The sequence below is a fragment of the Pocillopora damicornis genome, chromosome 13, assembly GCF_964200805.1.
Source record: "Pocillopora damicornis chromosome 13, jaPocDami1.2, whole genome shotgun sequence".
Lineage (NCBI taxonomy): Eukaryota > Metazoa > Cnidaria > Anthozoa > Scleractinia > Pocilloporidae > Pocillopora > Pocillopora damicornis.
Genome location: NC_142682.1, coordinates 3,968,720 through 3,989,345, shown reverse-complemented (window position 1 = coordinate 3,989,345; position 20,626 = coordinate 3,968,720). Strand labels below are relative to the sequence as shown.

The following is a 20,626-nucleotide window of genomic DNA, read 5'->3' as shown; positions in this document are numbered from 1 at the left end:
AATTTCACGCAATATTGTTCTGTTGAGCTGTAAATATAGTCAGCAATGCGTCCAATTACAGTGATGGGTTGGTATAGCATCTGTCATTTTCAACCGCGATCAGCCAACAAAAGCGCTTTTTTCACGCAAGCATAAGCGCGTATCAGGTACATGTAGCGCTGAAAAATTGATCAGGGGCAAACAATGGGGGCTTTGCATAATGTAGTTAAGCTGGCGATTCTGTGGAAACATGTGCGTTCTTGAGCGTCGGGTGGGGCGTAGCGGCCTGATTCGTACACGTTTTCGAATATCTCGCCATTTTGGACATAAAAAGGATCACATTTTGGGATTTTAGACAGTTAAGGGGAACAGAAAAACGTAATTTTAAAATTTATCCAAACAATTTTTTTCGCGTTTTCTTCACATTTGGGTCATTTTAGGCACGTTCTCTGCGTTTTCAGCCCATTCCGAGGCAAAAATCGAATTTTGGAAGATTGCTCGATTTGTTGTAGATTCTCAGAAATTTCCACCGAGAGAGAAACTTTGAAGCCAGTGCCACCAAAAATCGCACTGCGACTGCGCAGTTGGCCACTGAGCATGCGCAGTAGTGTAAAGTGTTGAATTTTGGTGCGTGAAGCGGGCAAGTTCAAGATGGATAAGGTTTGCCTCTATGGGGTTTAACAAAGGGTCCGGTGAGGTGGACCGTGTTTTCGGTTTTCTCTTGATGGAATATGGAAAAAGCTAACCCGTTTCCTTCGGAAAGAGTGGATGCACTCGGGAAAAATCCAGAAAACATCAAGACTCTACGCTTCGAGCTTTCCCTTACGGAAAGCGACGAGAAAAAGTGCCCGGAGTTTTCGTTTCTGGACCTTGTAAAGGCCGCTACGGTGGGTAATACTTTAGTGTAGGAAGTCTCCTCTTAAGACCTGAAGCCATTTTATCAGCGAGTCACGTCGATGCATTGCTGTTTTTGTCGCCGGAGTACATGATACTGATTTTTAATTCGCGGGATTTTTTTTCGTTCTTGCGCAGATCAATAATACCCCGGAGAAAACTCCGTGGGACGATGAGGGAAAAGAAGACGAAAAACTCAAAGCTTTGGCTAAAAAGTTTGAGGAGAAATATGTAAGTTTTGCAGCTTGGTGAGGTGAAAATTTATGTTTGACTAGTACGTTAGATTCCTTAGAAACCGCAGTTCTGTGAAGCCGTGCAAAATGTAATGCGTGATGTTATGTCCTTCTAGTGTTTTGGACCGTAGTCCTGAAACGCGTTGCTTTTTTTTTTTTTTTTCAACAGGCCCCTAAACCAAAGAAGCGTAGAAAAGATCGAGTGGAGGTAAATCAAAATTCGTGTTATCTGCTCATTGATGTAGTGTGTTGTTTCGTACGTTTGTGCACTACCGCAAGAGTTACGCTTCTTTGCAATTTCACTCGTTAGTTCGTGTGTATTTCATTTGCGCTGCTACAAAGATTAAAACGACACTAATTGCTTGTGACTTTAGAGGGTTTTTTATTGGGCTAAACCAGTGTGTTATGAGGGCGTAATGATACGACAGTCGTGAACGTAAAATCAAAATAATTCGAACCACTTGTTTTGAGTAGCGCTTACGCGACTCTACTTATTGATTGTCTGTTTGACATGACCTTGTTTTTGTTCCAATTGCCTTTTCGAAGATCTTAAAACGTTTTTGACTTCAACTCTTTTGTTTAGGGAACATTGAAATCCTTAAAAGCATGATTTCTTTATTGTATTTTCTTGTATACCAGTTATAATGTGCAGTTAATTTGTGATATTAATACGTCGCGAGAGTTTAGCGTTATTTACAAAGTTGTTCGCTTCTGTTAAACACGCTACCGGCTAAAATCGAGATTGTTGCTTGTGCGTGAAGATTTTTCCCATTAAATCGTGGATCTTACCTATATTGAATGTAATGACAAATTTAAGTCTCAATATTTGCAGGTTTTTATTTTTCCTTTAATCGAACTCTAAGATCGCAGTTGATTTCTATCGAACAGGAAATAGTGAAGGGTTCCTAAATTCTGTTTCCGGTTACTTTATTTAACAATCTGATCGATGGAATAAGAACCGCGAGAACGTTCATTCTCTGCTATAGGTTTCATTTTCGTTCATCTTGTTACGATATTCAACAATATCAATTATCAACCCTGACTATTTGGTACCATTTTTAAAAATACATAGTTATTTAACTTGAGTTGCAATGCAACTCTCTTCTTTGCAACCACATACAAGGTGCATAGCTTTTGTGTTCTTATAAATTGACTTAATCAAAGGGTCACTCCGAAATCAGACCAAATGTGACTTGCACAGCTTGAGTTGATTCTATTTCTGTGTTGTGAATCAACTGGTAACTCTCATTGCTACTACCTCTTGATGTGATGTAATTTCATTGAAGTCAACCCCTTAATTGTTACTGATCATGTCAGTGTTATCCACATCGTTAATTTCCGTGTCAGTTATTTTATATCGGGAGTCTCAGTACCCTTGGTTAGTGTGCTGGTGGTCTCTGTATTTTGTCAAATTCGTAGCAGGTCTTCAGGTGTTAGGGAACAACACAGTTCTCAAGTGATCTCTTGGGATTTTCTAATAGCCAGTGCTAGCGGGCAAAGATTAAGATTGATTTCAGATCATGACAGTTATTTCACTGCTTTGACTAATTAAAGTAGCAGATGATTCAGATGTAGATAGTGAACAGAAATGTATGCCATCAGTGCTTCTTAAGAGTACTGCAATTTTCCTCTCTAGACCAATAGAGACAACTACTTTCAAACTACACCAATCGTACAATCTTGCTCTAGATCTGACACTAATAAACTCCCATACGGATTGGAATGTGCAATGGGAAATAACATGATGTTACAAATATTTTTCTAGTGCATGATGTTATTCACACACTCCTTTTTCACCCCTTTGGTGGTTCAAGTTGATTTTTACGTTTTGGTCTAATTCTGCCATGGTAAACAATTAAAGAAAGGTTTACTTCAAGCAAGGATCACAGTTTAAATGACACCCCCCCCCTCCCCCCACCCCTTAAAGACACTTCAAATAAGCATGGTATAGCTGCTTTAAATACTAGGGTTGTCAAAATATGCTGGTAACAGTGGCATTTCACTGTCTACTCTGAGCTCAATTTTTCAGCTTGAAAGCTTGGCATTAATGGAAATAAAACCATGAAGTGCTGATTACCTTGTATCACAGTCTAGTTACTAAAAATCTCAATAAAACAACCCTGAATGTATTTGTACCAGATCTAGAATAAATAAAGAGCCAGTTGTTGCTTTAATTTACCAGATCATTGGAACTCCAGGACCCTGTTAATGTTCTTCTCATAATGTTTTTATTGTCTTTATTTTATAGGATTTGATTGATGTCACTTATGGCTATGATGAGACAGACCCTTTTGTTGATGATAGTGAGGCTGTGAGTGACTCTTGGAACTTTTGGATATTTTGCTTAAAATGGGATTGTTACAGTGTATTGTTACCCTTGTTTATTGTTATAATTCTGATCTTGTGGTATGTTTGATCAAGTGTGAGTATTCTTAAAAAGAACTACAGTTACAGACAGTGACTTATTTCATGAAAACACCAGTAGAAGTCATCAGTGTTCATTGAGAAATATTTCTTCTTAGGTCAAAGCATCAGCTTTTGTCATTGTTAATAGCACTTTCCAGGACAACTTTCACTTGCATAGTTAGACTTAATGATCAAGTTTTAGCTCTGGACTCAAACGATTTACTTTCATCTACATCTGTCAACCCTTTTGTTACCAGATCTCAATTATTTAGTTCTTCTGATGTTAGTTCAGAGAATTTAGTAGTGGGTCTTCTAATAATCCTGTAATTGGCATTTCTTTATTCTCATCACTTGTCCACTTAATATTGTATTGACAGTAGAAAGAGAAGTTCTGTTTTGGTTGCTCGTAGGAGTTAAGGGTTGAAAATTAGTGGAAATCAGGTGTTGCTATGACACGGGTCAAGTATAAGAGTATGTTACTTGAGGTTCACTTGATTTTGTACCCTATAGTCAATGTAAAGCTCTGAAGAATTATCAGATCTACTTTTGAGTATATGCACTCCAGGAACTGGTACATTGTATATCACTGTGCTTTTTTCATCATTTTTTAAATAAAGCTTTTTAACTACCTACAAGAGTTTGTTGGATAATAGAGCTGTAGATAAAGATCAGGGCCTTTTGGATGGCACTGATTAGTTATATTATTAGTAAATTTATTTATTAGTAAACATGCACAATCCATGTGATTTTACTGTTCTCAGATTTTTGAAGAGCTGTAGAATTTTAATTTGTCTTGTTCATTGTTTAGTATGATGAGCTGCTACCAGCTGATTGGACAACAGAGCATGGTGGCTTCTACATCAACCAGGGTACACTGAACTTCAGACCTGTGTCCCCAGGAGGTGAAAGGTACATATCTAGCTGTAAAGTGTGGTGTGTTTGATGTCAGTCATAATGGTCCAAGTTATGACCATTTTGACCTTTGTGGCAAGAAGGAAAAATTTGGCAACAAGATTTTCAATAAAAGCCATGGATTTGTTGACCTGTGTTTGGTGGTTGGTAGTACAGTGCAACATGAATACTAATGTTGTTGTGCTTTGAATTTCAGTGATGATGAGGACTTTAAGAAAATGAAGAAGGTTAAGCTTAAATCTCCCAAGGTAGTAATTTCTATTACTAATTATGCCTGTATGGCTCACATTTTCAACATAATTTGGTGCTACTCTACTGCTGAGCCTTATAGAGAACTCAATTAGAAGCTAGGCCATACACTGGGTTTATGATCTGTAATGTCAAAAGTGATGGATGCGAAAGAAAAAGATGGAAAATTTTATGCTTATTATTTGAATTTTAAAAAAAAAAGGAAAAAAAAATTGTGATTTCATAAGTGTGGGGAAAAAAATCTTATTCCTCCAAGATGGCACAGACATTTCTTGTGATTTATGGAGATCCTTTTTTTTTTTTTTTTCTCTTTTTTTTCAGAAAATTCCTAAAGCGCCTAAAGTCAAGAAAGTCAAGATCCCAAGTGAAAAGAAGGAAAGGAAGAAATCGGACAAAGAAAAGAAGCCACGGAAGAGCTCAAGGTACGTGTACTGTCAGATGTAAATATACTGCCACCTCAAATTTTTGTGTCAGAATGGATTCTTCTTTACTCTGTTTCTTGTAATTGTTTTAGTTTTACATTCACAGCCAGACTTTCCTTCCTCTCTGTTAATACAGTATTCTTAGCTTTGATTGGTTGTATCTTTTTATACTTTTGAGGTCTGGTTGATATAGTGGTAACTAGTCTTTATTCCTCTAAAGAACCTCATCTCTTTGTTGTGCAATTACCCTTCAAACCAGCGCTATCACATATCACCTTTCACGAACTGAAGTAAGGAAGAGTTAACAGTAAAGTGGGCATTGAATTGATCAATCCATAAGTTTAGGAAAGCTACTCTCTTTTTTGGGAAACTTCTTTAGAATTGTTTTTAGTCATAGTTTTGTTTTTCACAGCTGTAATGGTATAACTGCACTCAGTCTGTTAATTGTCATTTTTGTAATTTGAATTCTTTTAGTGGCGAGAAGGAAAAAGAGAAGAAATCCAAAAAGAAGCATAGTATTGGGAATACTAACAATTCAAACAGTTCATCTTCTTCTTCCACTGCAAAAACTTCTCTGACTTTAACAACTGCCTCTTTGAATTCTTCTACAACACCTAGTTTGGTTTCACAAGGAACAAATGGTGCAGTGACAAACCATTTATCGCCAGAAAAATTACCAAATGCTCCACAAGTCAGCAATCATGGAGCTGTTAAAACTGAACCAGGCACTTCTACTTTGGTGAATGGCAACAGCAATGTTGCATTGACAGAAAACACAGGAAGTGCACCACCTGATAAAGGTGTTAGTTCCTCACCCTCTTCTCTGCTTCAAAATGGAATCCAGCCAGCAATTGCCACATCAGGAGAGGTGACAGAACCAAATCTTCCACAGTGTTTGCCGACAGATGTTGAAAGTTGCATCTTGAAACTAAAGCAAGCAGGGAGTGGCAGTATGGAAGGAAAATGCAAGTTTTTCAACTCTGATGTCAACTTTATGTTGCTTGAGTAAGTATACTTTTGTTTGGTACTAATTGCTCTTTTTAAATGTTGCTAACCTCCCTTTGAATGTGATATACAGTATAATCACCTGGAAAAGTAGGATGCGTTTACTTGTTATACTTGTAACTTTGAGGCTTTACTTCTTTTGCTATTGCTTTGCCTTGCTAGGCTCTTAAATAACAACAACAGCAGCAGCAGGAAATTGTTTAAATATGTGTAAGCAAAGACTAAAATATTGTTTGTCACAGGGAAGATATGGAATACTACAATGTGTATTGAGTCCTTTAAATAATTGTTTTTGCTTTCATCTCCTCTATAGACTTGCCACCAAATCTGTAACTCTCAGCAGTAAAGTTCGAACGGTAAGGAATGATCGAAATCACGTGTGTGCTTATTTATACATGGTTCATTGAATCATTGGTGGAGGGATAATGTAGATTGCAAATTGGCAGTTAACCTGTGTGGTAATGTTGAATACATAGGTATGTCCTCTGAAAAAAGTTAATTCAACACTTGGGCCAGGTGGTGTCCACTTTGAAAGCAGCTGGGAGTATTGCTTCACTAGTTTAGATATTGCATCCCCTTTCCCCTTCTGTGACATTTCCTTGTTACCCATTTATACTGGAGAGAGGCTCTCTGAGAGTGAACTGTCTTGCGCAAGAAAACAATACAATGACCTGGCCAGGTTTAGCCTACAGTGCAGGTGTCTTATTAGGGCAAGCTAATGTTAAGAATCTGGTGATCATCTATTCAACTGGCCATGTTTGATTTGGAGATAGAGGCAGTTGTGGGGAGAGGGGGAGGGGAAGGGCAAAAGAGTGGCAGACCTTTTGAATGGGAGTCCAGTTTGTCTCCCATTCTGTACTTTGTAAGGGATTAATTTTGTCAACTTAAAGAAGAACTAATTTGAAAATTTCACTTCAATTGCAGGGAATTTATGAATTTTTAGCTTTCTATCTGCCATGTACAAAGGAAACTTTGGTAAAGAGAGCAAAGAACCTTCTGCTTAATGATCAGGTAATGCAGTGTGAGTTGGTGCCACTTTTCCATTTACATTATATTGGTAGTCAAATTGTTTATTGGTTAGGAGGTTGTTTCAAAAGTCTTGACTGTTATTGACTAGTGAACTGTAATTCTCTGTTTTGTTCAGGCTGGGCGACTGAGGGAGCCAATGGCTAAACTCAAAGCAGGTAAGCCATAAAATTATTTCTCAAATATTACATGCCACCATTGGTAGTTTTCTGAGGTACAAATGTGAAATGCTCACCAAGTTGCTGTGTGTATTGTTGGCAATGTAGTGATTAGAAAAGTTGTTTGAAGCATGGGACATGTTTGTGTTTGCAATTGCTTCAGAAGTGTAGATATATGTAATGACTGCAAGATTTTTGGAACGAAAAAAGTTTTTATTGATACCTTTCTGATCTGGTCTTCTCAGCTGTGGATCGTGTCATACCAGAACAAACTAAGAGATTTGAAGAAGAAGTAAAAAAACATGTGGAGGAAGAAAGTAAAAAACAAAGGTAAGTTAAATGTACCTGGCTTGCCACTGAAGGAAAATACTCTTGAGTTTTTTCTGACTTGTGATTCTTCTCCATGGCCAGTCAGTCCTTTCTGGGTGAAGTTTTAGGATAATCTGTTTTTCTCTTATCTTTCCCTTAGCAGTGCCAAACAAGATGGAGAGAATTCAGAAGATCACAAGGTAGAGAGATATAGTAAGAGAGGTGGTAAATTTGAAGCCTAGTTCTTGAATGAAGAAAGATGTTTTAAAAACATTTGATCTGCTACAAGTTGTGTGTGTGCAAGGGAAAAAAAAAAAGGTCCCATGAGAGGGGGCTTGGGCTTTTTCCTCTCTTCTGTGACAAGCACAAATCATCTTTCGTGGGTGTAATGATAATTGTTGGTGGTACTATCTTTCAAGATCTTATCTCCTTCCTTTAGTTGACAGTTTGATGGAGAATAAGCTTGAATGAAATTTTTCTATTGGGTACACACTAAAAATTTATCATTTTATTTAAGATATCAAATGGCCATACTGTAGCTCTGTTGAGAAGAAAGGGTAGCAAGAATATTTTAATTATTTCATTTAATAGTATGTAAAAAAGCAACTTTATGAACTTGATGACAACCTTGAAATATTGCTCTGGATTTTGATCAGAACATCTACTAATCCTTAGTATTGTGACATCTTTTATTGCAGAAGGAACTTTTCAAATCTGCTATGGAGCTAGTTGAAGATACAGAGAAAAATGATGAAATCACCACTCCTACAGATCCTAATGTAGGTTTAACTATTTGTAAATCACTTTCTGCTTTTGCTAGTACCCAAGTTCTTGAAAACTTTATTCCCTGTGTTTATGAACTGGTGTCAATTTAGGATGAACGTCCATTTTGGGGAAAAATTAAATTCATGAAAATTAATTTTTGTTACCTTAGTGATCCAACAGGCAAGACATGGATGAAAGTTTAGCTGTGAAGTATTGAATTTTTTTCCCCCCTTTGATTTAAGGCGCCTACCCAGCCAGAGGACAAAGCAAAGAAGAATGTTCCAAAGCGCAAATTTATTTGGACAGAAGAATTAAGGTATATATGAAGTCATGCAATTTACTACTACACATAATTTTCATTTGTTGCACAATGATAAATGCTTTGCTGAGAATAGTTATCTTGTTCCTTTTGACATTGATTTTGTCAGTGGACTCTTAGTACATAGGAATTTTGATCTGTTAACTTAAAAACTTTCTCTCAATCAGGACTCTTCTATGTGATGTTGTTCAGATGAAAATCAAAATTTTTGAAATGTCAAAGACTAGAACTCAATCTGCTGAGGAACAGTTGAAGGTAACATATGCGCATCATATGATTGTATGCAGATTCTTTGCTAGTTAACCCTTTACTCACCAAGACAGAATTAATCCTTACAATATCAATACCATATCAAGCAAACAAGTGATGAGAATAAAGAAAAATATCAATTAAGGGATTACAAGTTGATCTAATATCAAATTCTCCAATCTAACATCACAAGAACTGTATCACAGACAATAAGGAGAATTACTAATGAGATCTTGGGAATTGAAGGGTTAAATAAGTAATATTTTTCTGAGCCTTACAAGAGGGGGGGGGGAGTCAAAGAAAACTATGTGCATTGAGCAAACTTTCTGTCTGTATTCTATGTCAGACCATTCAGTAAAAGTTTTTTTATAATTCTAGTATTATGTAGTTATCTTGTATTTTGGCTTCGAAAAACATCTACAACCTTATCTAAGGGTTACATTAGTTGCATGTCCATTGTTAAGATGCATAAAAATTCCAAGTTTTCTCTTTTTTTTTTTAATTTCCACCAGGTTATGAATTTTTTTTTGTTCTTATAGTGTGCAATTTTCTTCCAGCTATTCTTTGAAAATGATGTACGGCCACTGTGGCCAAAGGGCTGGATGACAAGCAGGTTGGCACTTGATCCATACTTGCTGAATTAATCCATAAATTTTGTTGATCTAGGCCCAGTTGATCAAAGGGTATATATTGCTTTTCAATGGATAAATCCCTATTGAGCAGACAAATGTCTGCAACAAGGCATTTGCTTCACAAGGCATAGAATTTATGGGGTGTATAGCATTCTCCACACTTGGAACAACTGGGGTTTGATAAGAGATCATTCTTCTAGGTGCTTCAACAATCATCATATACTGTAACGTAACTAAGGTCCAGTTCAGGAGTTGTGCTTCTGCTGTGCTGAACTTTATTGAAATTAGGGTCAACTATACCACAGTGGAAGCATGACTCTAATTCAGATGTTGGGCTAATGTTGTGCGAAATTTAGCTTTTACTGAAGCACCCTAAGAGCATATTCCATAAAGGAGGATTATTCTCCTGACTCTTCTGTGTTGACACAGTCCTGCTGATATAATGTTTGAATTTTGTTTGGCACAGCAGGGGTGTGATGTCTGAATCACTGCCGTGCCAGAGTTGTGTAGCATGTCAGAGCTTGTTGAACTTAATTGCTTTGCCGAACTTAATAAGAAAGTTTGATTTCGTCAAACTTAATTCTTGAATTAAGTTCAGCAAAGCAGGAGCATGACATCTGAACTGGGCCTAATGCTTTTTTCTGCAAGATTAGAATATTATATCTTATTACATCTAATTTTCGTCTATGTTTGTTTCTCTCAGAATTCTCCTCAAAGAAAGCAAGCAGGCACATTTCAAGTACACCCATCCTCCGTAAGAGAAACATTTTTATTCATAAGGCATCTATTGATTACAATGAATTGAAATAATTATTATGTTCAAACTTGATGTTTTTATTTCTCCTTTCAGAGCTAAAGCCCCTAAGAAAGGTAAGATTTGTCATAAGGTATTTCAAGTGCAATTTTTATGTGGTTAAACTAGAATCAAAATATTAATAGAGCCAGTGAGAACTGAAACAAAAAATTCATTGAAAATTCTTGAAGCATATGAGAATTAGAGCAATAAAGTTGTAATTTGTCCTTTTTGCTTTTGTTTTCTGATTGTTTGGTTTGGGAGAAAATGTCAAAGCCAATCAAAGGTATTTTTAACTCTTCTCTGACTCCCTGTCAAAACGTCTATATTGTTTAGTATAGGGTATTTTTATCAGTATTTGTTTTCCTCTCGACTAAAACTTGGACAGGCTTTTGACCTTAATTACACTCCTCTCCATAGCTCCTGGTCCCAAGAAACAAGGAGAATCTCCAGATGCTCACCAGAGTGTTAGTCTCCCCGGTCAAACCAGTCAGGTCAGTATATATTATCATTGACTTCCTCACTCATGGCAGTGAAATCAAACCTTAAGTCTGTGGACTTACATCTAATCTTGGAATCAGAGGCAGAAGTAGTTAGAACATGGAATAAAATGAATTTACAAGCTGATTGTGTATTGATTTTTTTCTGACTAGTGTATTGAGATGTACTGTTGTGTCTTGTAGAATTCTGGCAGCACCGATGTTAAGGGCATGCCAAGTGTTGCTTCCTCAGTAGTGGGCATTGGAAGTCCTCCTGCAATCACATCACCAGCACGTGCACCATCTTTGGCTGCAACAACAGCAGCAACAGCTTTGTCAGTTTTGAAGAATCTTGCGCAGTCAGACCGGATAATCACTGATATGGCAGCCCCTACTTCTGTGTTAACGGTGCAAAAACCTGTTGCCACTACTGCTAGTGTGACAAAAATGGAAAGCACTGCTGTGAGCAGATCAGGACCTGAACAGAAAACCCAAGTTGCACTAGCAGTTGCAGGATTAAATCTTCCACAGAAGGAGTCTGCCATAAAATTGCCATCATCATCAGACAGCCTTCAGTCAAAGCCTGCTCTCACTCTTTTAGACTTTGCAGATATGATTCATCCAGAGGGACAAGCAGTTACAACAAAACCTATCCAACCTCCACAGACAATACCTCCAAAGCAACAGTCAGGTTCATTCCTAGCCAAAACCCCGGCATCACCTAAGGAGAAGCCTCGAGATCAACCCTTAACTCATTTGCCTAGTTCTGTAGTCACATCAACAATTTCAGTCCCAGTTCAGTCTTCCACAATTTCACCTGCACGCACTCAAATTGCAATGTCATCCCCACCAAAGATCATTCGCTCCTCACCTGCTGTTGTTCAGAGTTCCAGTGTAAGTCAGTCAGGATTAATAGCATCAACAGTTGGTGGCCTTGCTGCTCAAGGTTTGCCAAACAACTTTATTGACCTAGCATCATCGCTGAGGCAGCAACAAACCCCAGTCTCCTTGGCCACATCAAGTCCAACAATTTTGGATGCTGTTTCTACAAGAAGGTAAGTAGCTGTGACTGATTGTGCATTTGTTGATGCAGTGTTATGAAATCGTCCCCTTCAATTTTTGTCAAGTATTGCCATTTTAGATACAAGCGAGAATTTGGAGTGAATCAGTGGCCTGTGAATGATGGTAACAGTTACTGTGCTAACCCGTAGGACGAGAGGTCTGTGCCACTGACCTAGCTACTTCATTGGGTTGTGTTATTGGGCAATACACTTAACCCTTTAACTCCCAAGATCTGATTGCTAACTCTCCCCCCTAGCTGTTTCATATTTCTTTGTAAATTAATCACAAGAATCTGGTGTTAGATAGTTATGCTAAACCTTTATTTCAATGGTTATTTTAATTTGCAATTTTTTCCCATAATGTTACAGACCAGATCTCAAGAGCTGCCAGGCAGTCCATCCAGGTTTTAACCCAGGTCTGTCAACTCAACCCATCGCAACCATTCCTTCACAAGTGCTTCTTCAACCTCAGCCTCCCAACCTCACCTTGTTCAATGCTGCAGCTGCCAATCTCCAAGGCAAGGGCACCACACCTCTAACCCACATTGGATTTGTGACACCCAATCTGCAGTCAGCCATGCTAAACCACTTGTCTCGACAGTCACAGGAACAATCTGGCCTGTCTCTGCAACAGAATCACTTCAATCAAGGTACTGTTACTTCCTAAATGTCTTATTGCAGATAGTAGAAGTGGTGCCTTTGACTGATGTTTTAATTCTTTAACTCTAAAGATCTGACTGTCAATTCTCCCTTCTTGTTGCTGCAAATCTTCTTTTAAATTTGTTGCAAGGAATTTGTTGTATGATCAAGATAACAACTTCTACCTGATAAGAGAATGAGTATTCTCATTGTTTTTGTTCAGATATTATTGGGAGAAGTTACATGTTAATATAACTTTTGGAAGTTTAAGTGTTTAGAAGAGGTTTTTCATCCATCATCTCTGAGACATAAAGGAATAGTATGATTTGGAAACAGTATACTTTTTTTCTTTAACCCCATCAGTAAAAGGGATGATTAAAGATTTAATACTTACCAAGTGATCAAGTGGTGGGATCATTGTAATTGAATTTTGTTAAGATTAATTAAGGAAGTGACAAGTTTGCACAGCAACAGTGCTGTTATGTCAACAATATGAAATTGAAAAAGGGAAATTAACTGCTAAAGATAATTTAGATGAAGATCTAAAATCATTTACCTATTGGTTTAAATTTCCACAGTTCTTTTGGGGATGACCCCAACAACCAATCAGAACTTGCCTGCTTTACAGCTTTCCCATGGTGCCTTGGTACCCAATCAGCCCATATATCAAGGTATTTTGCATCACTTTGTGGGATATGCATGAATTTTTCCTTTTCCTCTCATTCCCAAGAGGAAACACTTGCCTCTTTTACTGATATTACAGTCAAATCATGATTATAAGGACCTTGCGATCATCAGGATCTTTTAATTAATTGGACTCTCTTCTTTGGTCCCATTCTTTTATGAATATTAACTAGCAGCGTTCACGGTGGCAGTTGGAAACAAATTTATTTGTGTCTGCATGTTAGGTAGATGTAAAGCATTGTCGTTGAGCCTTAACAGTCTTTTGTGAACACTTTTGACAATGTTTACTAGTTATGCACAATGATTTGAGAATTTGCTTTAATGCTTGCATGATATTGATACATATTCTCTTTTAAGTTATTCAGTTTTAATTTTTGACTCATTTATATTTATATTTTTAATGATTTGGACTCTCAATTATCAAATTATTCACCCCAGTAACCACAAGTCCAGATAATCAAGGTTTGAGATCATAAATGCTTAGTTCAATAAAATCACTTTCTTTTGTCTCTTAACTGAGTTTACAGATTATAATTTTGTAAATGAAATATTCATAATTTAAAGGAAATGATGACAGCAAAATTGAATCAAGTTTGAGTTTAATTTGATTGTTCTAAATCTAAAAATTTTTGTTTTGTGTGTGATAAGTGACATGTGTAGGAGTCAGAGCAAGTCAGAAAACTTTGTTTCCAAGACTCCATACACACTGCACATTTCCTTCACAGCTGTTTTTTGGGGTGTGGCCACATTGCATGACACCTCAAAGAATGGGGCAGTGAGGGAGAAAAACACACGACTGAAGAACTTCAGAATTCTCCTCTTCCATCAGAGTCTAAAATTTGTTTCGCACACCTTTTTTAAAAAAGAATTAACTGACTTTCTTTTTTCTTTTAGATCCAAATCAATCTTCCTCAAGTGGAACTCACTCATCACCATTCATGCCTCGCTTCAGCTAATTTTTTAATATTAACAGATGCACAGAATTCCTTGTACAGATTTTTCACATTTCTACCTATTTTATACATGAATGCAATGGCATTGTGGCTATCATAGATAAAAAGGGACTTTTTCCAGAAATATAAGTATATTGTAATAATGATAATATTGGTGTCATTAATGGTTGAGTAGGATTAATAGGTTTGCATTTATTACAACTGCCAAGTTCCTATCTGATTCATTTCTTATCTTTCCTAAAGCATCTGTACATGTAACCAAGCTAGTTTATTGCAAGATTGGCTAAAATAATTACTTAAAGCAAAATAATGTCTTCATATTTAATACTTTTTTTGCCAATGCATCACGCAATGTTAAATTTTACTGTTAGGCAGATTTGTAAATGGATAATGAGATAGTTTTCACTTTTCTTCCATATTGTTGTACATTAAAAACACCCCAATGGCAAATGTAGCATAATTGTGCAGAAAAAAATGCAAGGAATAGCTTAAACTATCACCTGAAATTGAGGGTTACCGTTGTCATTCATGAAATAATATGAATTTAGACATACAGCACACGTTCATGAAACAATTCAATATCAGGTTAAAGCCAGCCATAAAAGTGTAGAAGTCATAGTAAATTTAATCATTATCTTAGATAGTTATTGAATATGCTTCAATATAATGTTGATCAATGAAAGAAATAGTTGGTACAATTTGAACACACTTGCAGCATGACTTGTAGACTGTGGCACTTTAGGTTTTGTTGAAGAAAAAAAATTATTTCTCTAATATGCTACCTGAAGCAAGAAAACATTTGTGGGAGTTCTATTCAGTGGGTGGGCAAGTTTTATCTTTATTAGGGAAAAATTTGCAGTTTTAGGTGACTGAAACTTCTGCCAGAAGGTGATTTTTGTGATTTTCTGTTAAAGAAGCAGACGTTAAAAAATCAAATAAGAAGGGAAGAACATTGTCAAACTTTATTTCATGGTAAGGCATTTCATTTTGCACTCCCCCCCCCCCCCTTCTCCCCAAGTTTTCTTGCAACATTGTATAAACTTCTCAGATTCTATTTTTTCTTTAGACCATAATTAAGTTTACTGGAAATAGTGTTATACACTATTTGGATTTACTCAAAATCAGACACTTATTGATCATCCGATGTGAAGGTACCATCTTTGCTCCTTGGTATCAATATTGAAAATAACTTATTTTTCCAAACATTTATTAAAAATTCACTATGGGGATAAACATTTATAGCTTCATTGCTGACTAGTGTAATTTTTTCCCAGCTTTTGAATACACATAGCAATTAGGGAAAAAAGCAAGAAAAATAAATTATTTGCACATAAAAATGCAGTGATTTGTTTTTGTTACAACTGAATCACACTATTGAGCTGGACAATTTTATTTGCATGTCTTGGCAATCCTAGTTTCCTATGACCACTTTAAATCTGGGTATGCTATCTACATCTGACCTTTCACTTAGCACAGATCAGTTAAAAATACTTTTTCTTTCCTTCAATTTCTTTCATCCATTCATAAGAATGGAAAGACTTGCTCAGCCACTTTCTTGGGTTAGGTCTTCAATCCTCCCAACTTGAAGCAACTTCAGAGGTGGTGGGGGAGGGGGTAGGGGGTAGGGTGAGGTGAGCACATTCATTACCCAGGCAGAAGCTGGTAATTGTGCCTATGGAAGCACATTTGTTGTTTAATGTTCCCTGTGAAAACCACTTTTCTTTTTTAAGAAAGCTATAAATTTGGTTTGTTTCCTGCCTCTTCAGTTTTTTCTTTCTCTGTTGTTTTCTTGACAATAGTACCAGCCACAACACCAGCAAACAAAATCAACCCAAGCCACTTATTGGACTTGAACTTTGATAAGCAATCAGCAGAACTGGAGAGATTTACAGTCCTAATCTGAAAAAAAAATGGTCATAAAATCTGTGTGAGTTTGCTCAAGATGTGTTACTTCCATAAACAATACTTTGATTAGGATATAGTGAAGGAATACTGTTTTTAGGTGTCAGAGTTGTGAAAAGACACCCTAGCTATGTTGGCTAATGAGTTCCTTGTTCTTCATAATGATCCAGTGAACCAGGCACAAAAAACCGGCAGTGGAGACTATTTGAGGCAACTTGCCCTCTTGTAAATGCCTATCTTCCCTAATACCTGATACATACCCTTTAAACATCCTCTCTTATAGTTCTTTTAAAGCTGGATAGCCTTATCTTCAGGGTTCATACCCATTTTCAGACATGAATTTCAAGGAATTTTCCAGGACTCAGATTGATTTTTCCAGGACTCCAAATTCCACCTTGTCAGAACTCTTTCATTCCCAAAATTTCAAAATCAATTCTCCTTACAGTCTTCATACATTTCTTATAATGTAAATTCTGAAAACTTTATTACTCAAGTTAAACAGATTTCCAAGCATTTCAGGACCTGTAGTCTTTGACCTGGGCTTTCCAGTCCTGGAAAATGTCAAAGTAAAATTCCAGGACTTTCCAGGTTTTCCAGGACCCATACAAACCCTGTATCTACTGGATAAATCTCTATCTAGTGATAGTGTGGCATCTCTCGTTGACACTTTACCACTGGATAGCAACGTATCCATTGGATAGCATCATTCACCCTTGGAATAACTGGGCCTTGGTTGATTCACTCGTTGAATAACTGGGCCCTGGTTGGAGAAGTACCCTAAGGACTTATAGAGTGCACTACATAAGACCAAGACCACAGGACCACATTTTTAATCGCTCAGGCTATATGATTGCCACTTCTTGAATTCACTTGTGCCCTTGGTTCACACACTTATAAATTCAGCACCAGTTGTTCGAAAGTGGGTTAACATTCACCTGAGATTAAAATTTAACCTTAGCTTTAATTTCTCATGTACATGTGCTTGTGTAAAAGCTAGGGGTTTTTGGGGGGCTGATCTTAATATGACTCAAGACCAATGGGTAAAAATACAGAAAGAAAATCCCTTTACAAAGCTATCATACTGAATTAAAAATTAACAATAACTCAAGGTTAGGTTAATCGTGTTTCCCTTACCTGCCATGCCAGATGAGAAGAAACACAGCCCAGTCCCAGATAGTATGGCCAAGCCTGATCACTGTTCATTCCAGCAAGAACGAGGCTGCTAAGCATAACCACACTAAATCCTGTTAGCCAAGGCTTTGTTTGATCTCCAAATAGCAATGCTGTGGACTTGACACCAATTAAGACATCATCATCCTTATCCTGTGTGAAAGAAATCAACAAAACATTGCTGAAGGGTTCAGATTTCATTCATTTGTGTGGTGTAATTGTCCAGGTGATGGATGTCCTAAAATGATCATTGGTTCCTTACATTGGTTCCTATGATGACCTAAGAAGATGTTAAAATCATGGGCAGAAGGAAATTTTTTAACCCATAATTATTGAATGGAATTTAGGAATAAAATTGCTGATCATTGTAGAAGACACAGTATTCTCTATTAATTTTTTAGCAGCCAGCCAGAAAAAAAAAAAACAACAACAACAACAACACCATCCACCCAGGATAAAATTTATTTCATATCGAGAGGTATAGTACTCAGGTGTTAATGAATGAACCCTGAGAAGACAACTTGATTACCATCTCCTTCTCTCCTTCTCTCCTTCTCTCCTTCTCTCCTTCTCACATCTCTTCACAATTAGGCCTCAAATGGAAATCAACCATATATTTCCAAACTTGGACTACTGTTGACAGAATTACCAAAATTCTTTAGCAGAGAGAATTGTTCTAATTTCTATTTCACTACACTAACCTGATGGGCATAGATAGTGTCATAAATGAGTGTCCAATTAATTCCTGCAATGTACAATGGCAAACAGACAGACCAATCACAGCTTCCTTGAACTGCAGCATAGCCAAGCAAAGCACCCCAATTAAACGTCGTCCCTGATTTAAAATATGGATAAGTTTTAGTTAACTTCATAGTGTTCAGCAGCTAAAAAGTGTGTCACAAGATTTTGCAATGAGCTCCAGTGTCATGCTCTCAATTCTTACAGCACTCTAAGCAGTGCATGATTTCTCTCCAAGGCAAGTAGTAAAATACTTTCAATTGGCTACTAAATCTGCAGATGCAAAAGTATATGTTAGCAAGACCCAAATTGCATCTTTTTTTTTTTACTAACATTGAAAGTGTTTTTACCTTAAATTGAGTTAAATATTTCAATAAAATGATCTTCTTTCTTTAACGAAAAAAAAAAAGACTTTCTGCTTGATTGTCAAGCAATTTTTTAAAAATTTTTTACCACCACTTTCTGATTTAGGGTCACCAAATTGCGACTATCAGATAAGTAGGGCAGGACACCCTGTGATCTAGGACAAGAAATAACTTGTTCTCTTTCAGCTCCTAATTTATAGTACTCCTTCAAGTTCCCTTCAGGGTGCCCTTAAACTATTTTTTTGCTTTTTTAGTGAATCAGGAAGAATTAGTAAATCAGCATACCAAGGAAGGCTTGTGGCCAGTAAGTGATTCTCTTCATCAAAGGATATGTGACAACAAGTCCAAGAGACGCAGCTCCAAGGATAATACTGTGTTCAGATCAAGAAAAAAAATTTAAGGAGGCAGTTTCAAAATTTAAAGAAAACTGTTTTTCCCTCTTGTCACAAAGAGGAAGAAAAATCTGTGTCTGCATAAGGAATTGAGTTTCACACCTATGTTTTTTTGCTCCAAAGCTCTATAGAGAACTCATCTGGCATACTGCTGGGGTCAGCAATGACAGAAGCATCATGTGTATAAGCAGAATAAGAAAGATGTTTAAAAACACTGAGTATCTATCAAGTTTGATTAAGTTTCAAAATCTAATAGTTAGTCATCAGCATTGCAATAAAAATTCTAGAGAGATGTACCAGTATACTGTTTCAATAAAAAATTTATTATCAGTTAATAACTGAGTGGTGATTTTTTAATACCTGTAGTTGTTTAGAGAGAGTAATACAGACAGACCAACACTAAGTTGGGCTCCAAGAAACACCAATGCTTGGAAACGTGTAAGAGATCCAGCAGCCAGAGGTCTGGAAATGGTTCTAGTAACCTAAATGTAACAATCAGAAATTCCCCTGATCAGAAGATATCCAATCAAATTCTAGGAACATGCCCATATTCATGCCTAACATAAGCATTTATATTCCCCACACTGTCCTCTTAACATTTCCTATGGTACTGACAAGGAAATTTTCTTGACATTCTGAAGCTTCTTGAATTGGAAATTGTTTCTGTCAATCTCATAACCTTCACATTTGATTCAAGAGTGATACTGTAAGGACAAATTATAAGCCAGACACTCTTGGGGGTGAAAGGGTTAAGGATTTTATCTGAATTTTTTTTAGGACATCCTGTGGGAGACACAAGCATTCCAGACACAGGAGCTGTAAATGGTAAAATCTCAGTCTCCCCAAGATGTTGAGACCTCTGTTTGAAAATCTTACACTGGGACCTAACAATTTTAGTCACACAACTCCTTCATATAATTATTACCTTATTGTAACTCAGCTTACTCCATGTGCCCTATTCACACAGAGACCTGTACACAGATTTTCACAGTAACAATCTTACATTAACCTATTCTAGCTACTATTGACCAAGATCCTGGGCTGAAAAAAAAATTCCAGTCTTTCAGAACTTTCACTCCTTGAGGCTTCAAAACCAAAGTAAATTGCACCAGCACTACTTTTGAGACTCTGAGGACCACCACAAGAGTTGACATGAATTTGAGATCAGGTCAAACCTTTGAAAATCTCCTTGCAACTCCTAGAGTTGTTCCACCTGCTCACCTTCTTATCAAAGTCAACATCCCACATGTCATTGATGGTGCAACCCGCCCCTCTCATCACCAAGGCCCCTACTCCAAAAAGGGTCAACAATTTGAGATCTGGTAAGGAGCCTGCGGGAGCTGCAAGCCCTATGCTCCATGTGCATGGCAAGTACAAGAGCCATGTTCCTATGGGTTTATCGAGACGAATCAACCGTAGATACGGCTGTGCGCCAGGAGGGCAACTGTCCACAAAGTTAGCCGTATTCAGCTGCCGTCGAGAATGATAGTACCTGCTTCCTTTTGCTTGGAAGTGCCCTAGTTGGACACTCCACGGCAATTTAATCAACTCCGGGGTACACCTGGTGCTAGGAGAAGAGTTGTTTTCTGTAAACGTCGATTGAGTTCTTTGGAATGTATTTGGTCCAGGCGCAAATTCTACTTTCGTGCGTCGCGCGGTGCAATTTTGAGAGCCTTTTTGACGATCAAACCGAGTCGTTCTAGTCCTGATGGTCGATCCGCATATGTGGCGCGCAAGGACCACCTCATCAGCTAAAGGTGATTTTCTACAAACGCATTTAAACATAAATAAACTTGTTCTGAAAACTGGAAGGGTTGCTGAGGCAGTAAAGACCGCCATGTTGTTTTGACTTTTCTCGAGGCTTGGCTGCTCAACAGCCAACCAATCAACAT

General features: G+C 37.3%; 2 protein-coding genes across 3 annotated transcripts; one reads left to right on the top strand and one right to left on the bottom strand.

Moving 5' to 3' along the window:
• The first annotated feature begins 42 nt into the window (after window positions 1–42).
• On the top strand, window positions 43–15,504 carry LOC113678105 (ubinuclein-1). Of its 2 annotated transcripts, none has more exons than XM_027194974.2 (24): window positions 43–866; window positions 1,012–1,104; window positions 1,276–1,314; window positions 3,355–3,417; window positions 4,321–4,421; window positions 4,621–4,672; window positions 4,995–5,095; window positions 5,570–6,100; window positions 6,414–6,456; window positions 7,025–7,111; window positions 7,245–7,284; window positions 7,530–7,614; window positions 7,754–7,793; window positions 8,292–8,372; window positions 8,601–8,674; window positions 8,845–8,932; window positions 9,484–9,539; window positions 10,262–10,312; window positions 10,409–10,428; window positions 10,772–10,845; window positions 11,035–11,885; window positions 12,261–12,541; window positions 13,109–13,201; window positions 14,109–15,504. In XM_027194974.2, the coding sequence occupies exons 1-24, from the start codon at window positions 711–713 to the stop codon at window positions 14,168–14,170; spliced, it is 3,162 nt and encodes a 1,053-aa protein (XP_027050775.2). In that variant the 5' UTR covers window positions 43–710; the 3' UTR covers window positions 14,171–15,504. The 2 variants fall into 2 exon arrangements, with proteins under 2 accessions (XP_027050775.2, XP_089047340.1); XM_089191214.1 differs by having other exon boundaries at window positions 118–866; window positions 7,757–7,793.
• LOC113678104 (4-hydroxybenzoate polyprenyltransferase, mitochondrial) lies at window positions 15,102–20,607 on the bottom strand. Its single transcript, XM_089191219.1, has 6 exons — window positions 19,956–20,607; window positions 19,095–19,216; window positions 18,628–18,713; window positions 17,941–18,074; window positions 17,204–17,392; window positions 15,102–16,066 (listed from the first exon to the last, which is right to left on the bottom strand). The coding sequence occupies exons 1-6, from the start codon at window positions 20,571–20,573 to the stop codon at window positions 15,902–15,904; spliced, it is 1,314 nt and encodes a 437-aa protein (XP_089047345.1). The 5' UTR covers window positions 20,574–20,607; the 3' UTR covers window positions 15,102–15,901.
• Between the last annotated feature and the right edge of the window lie 19 nt (window positions 20,608–20,626).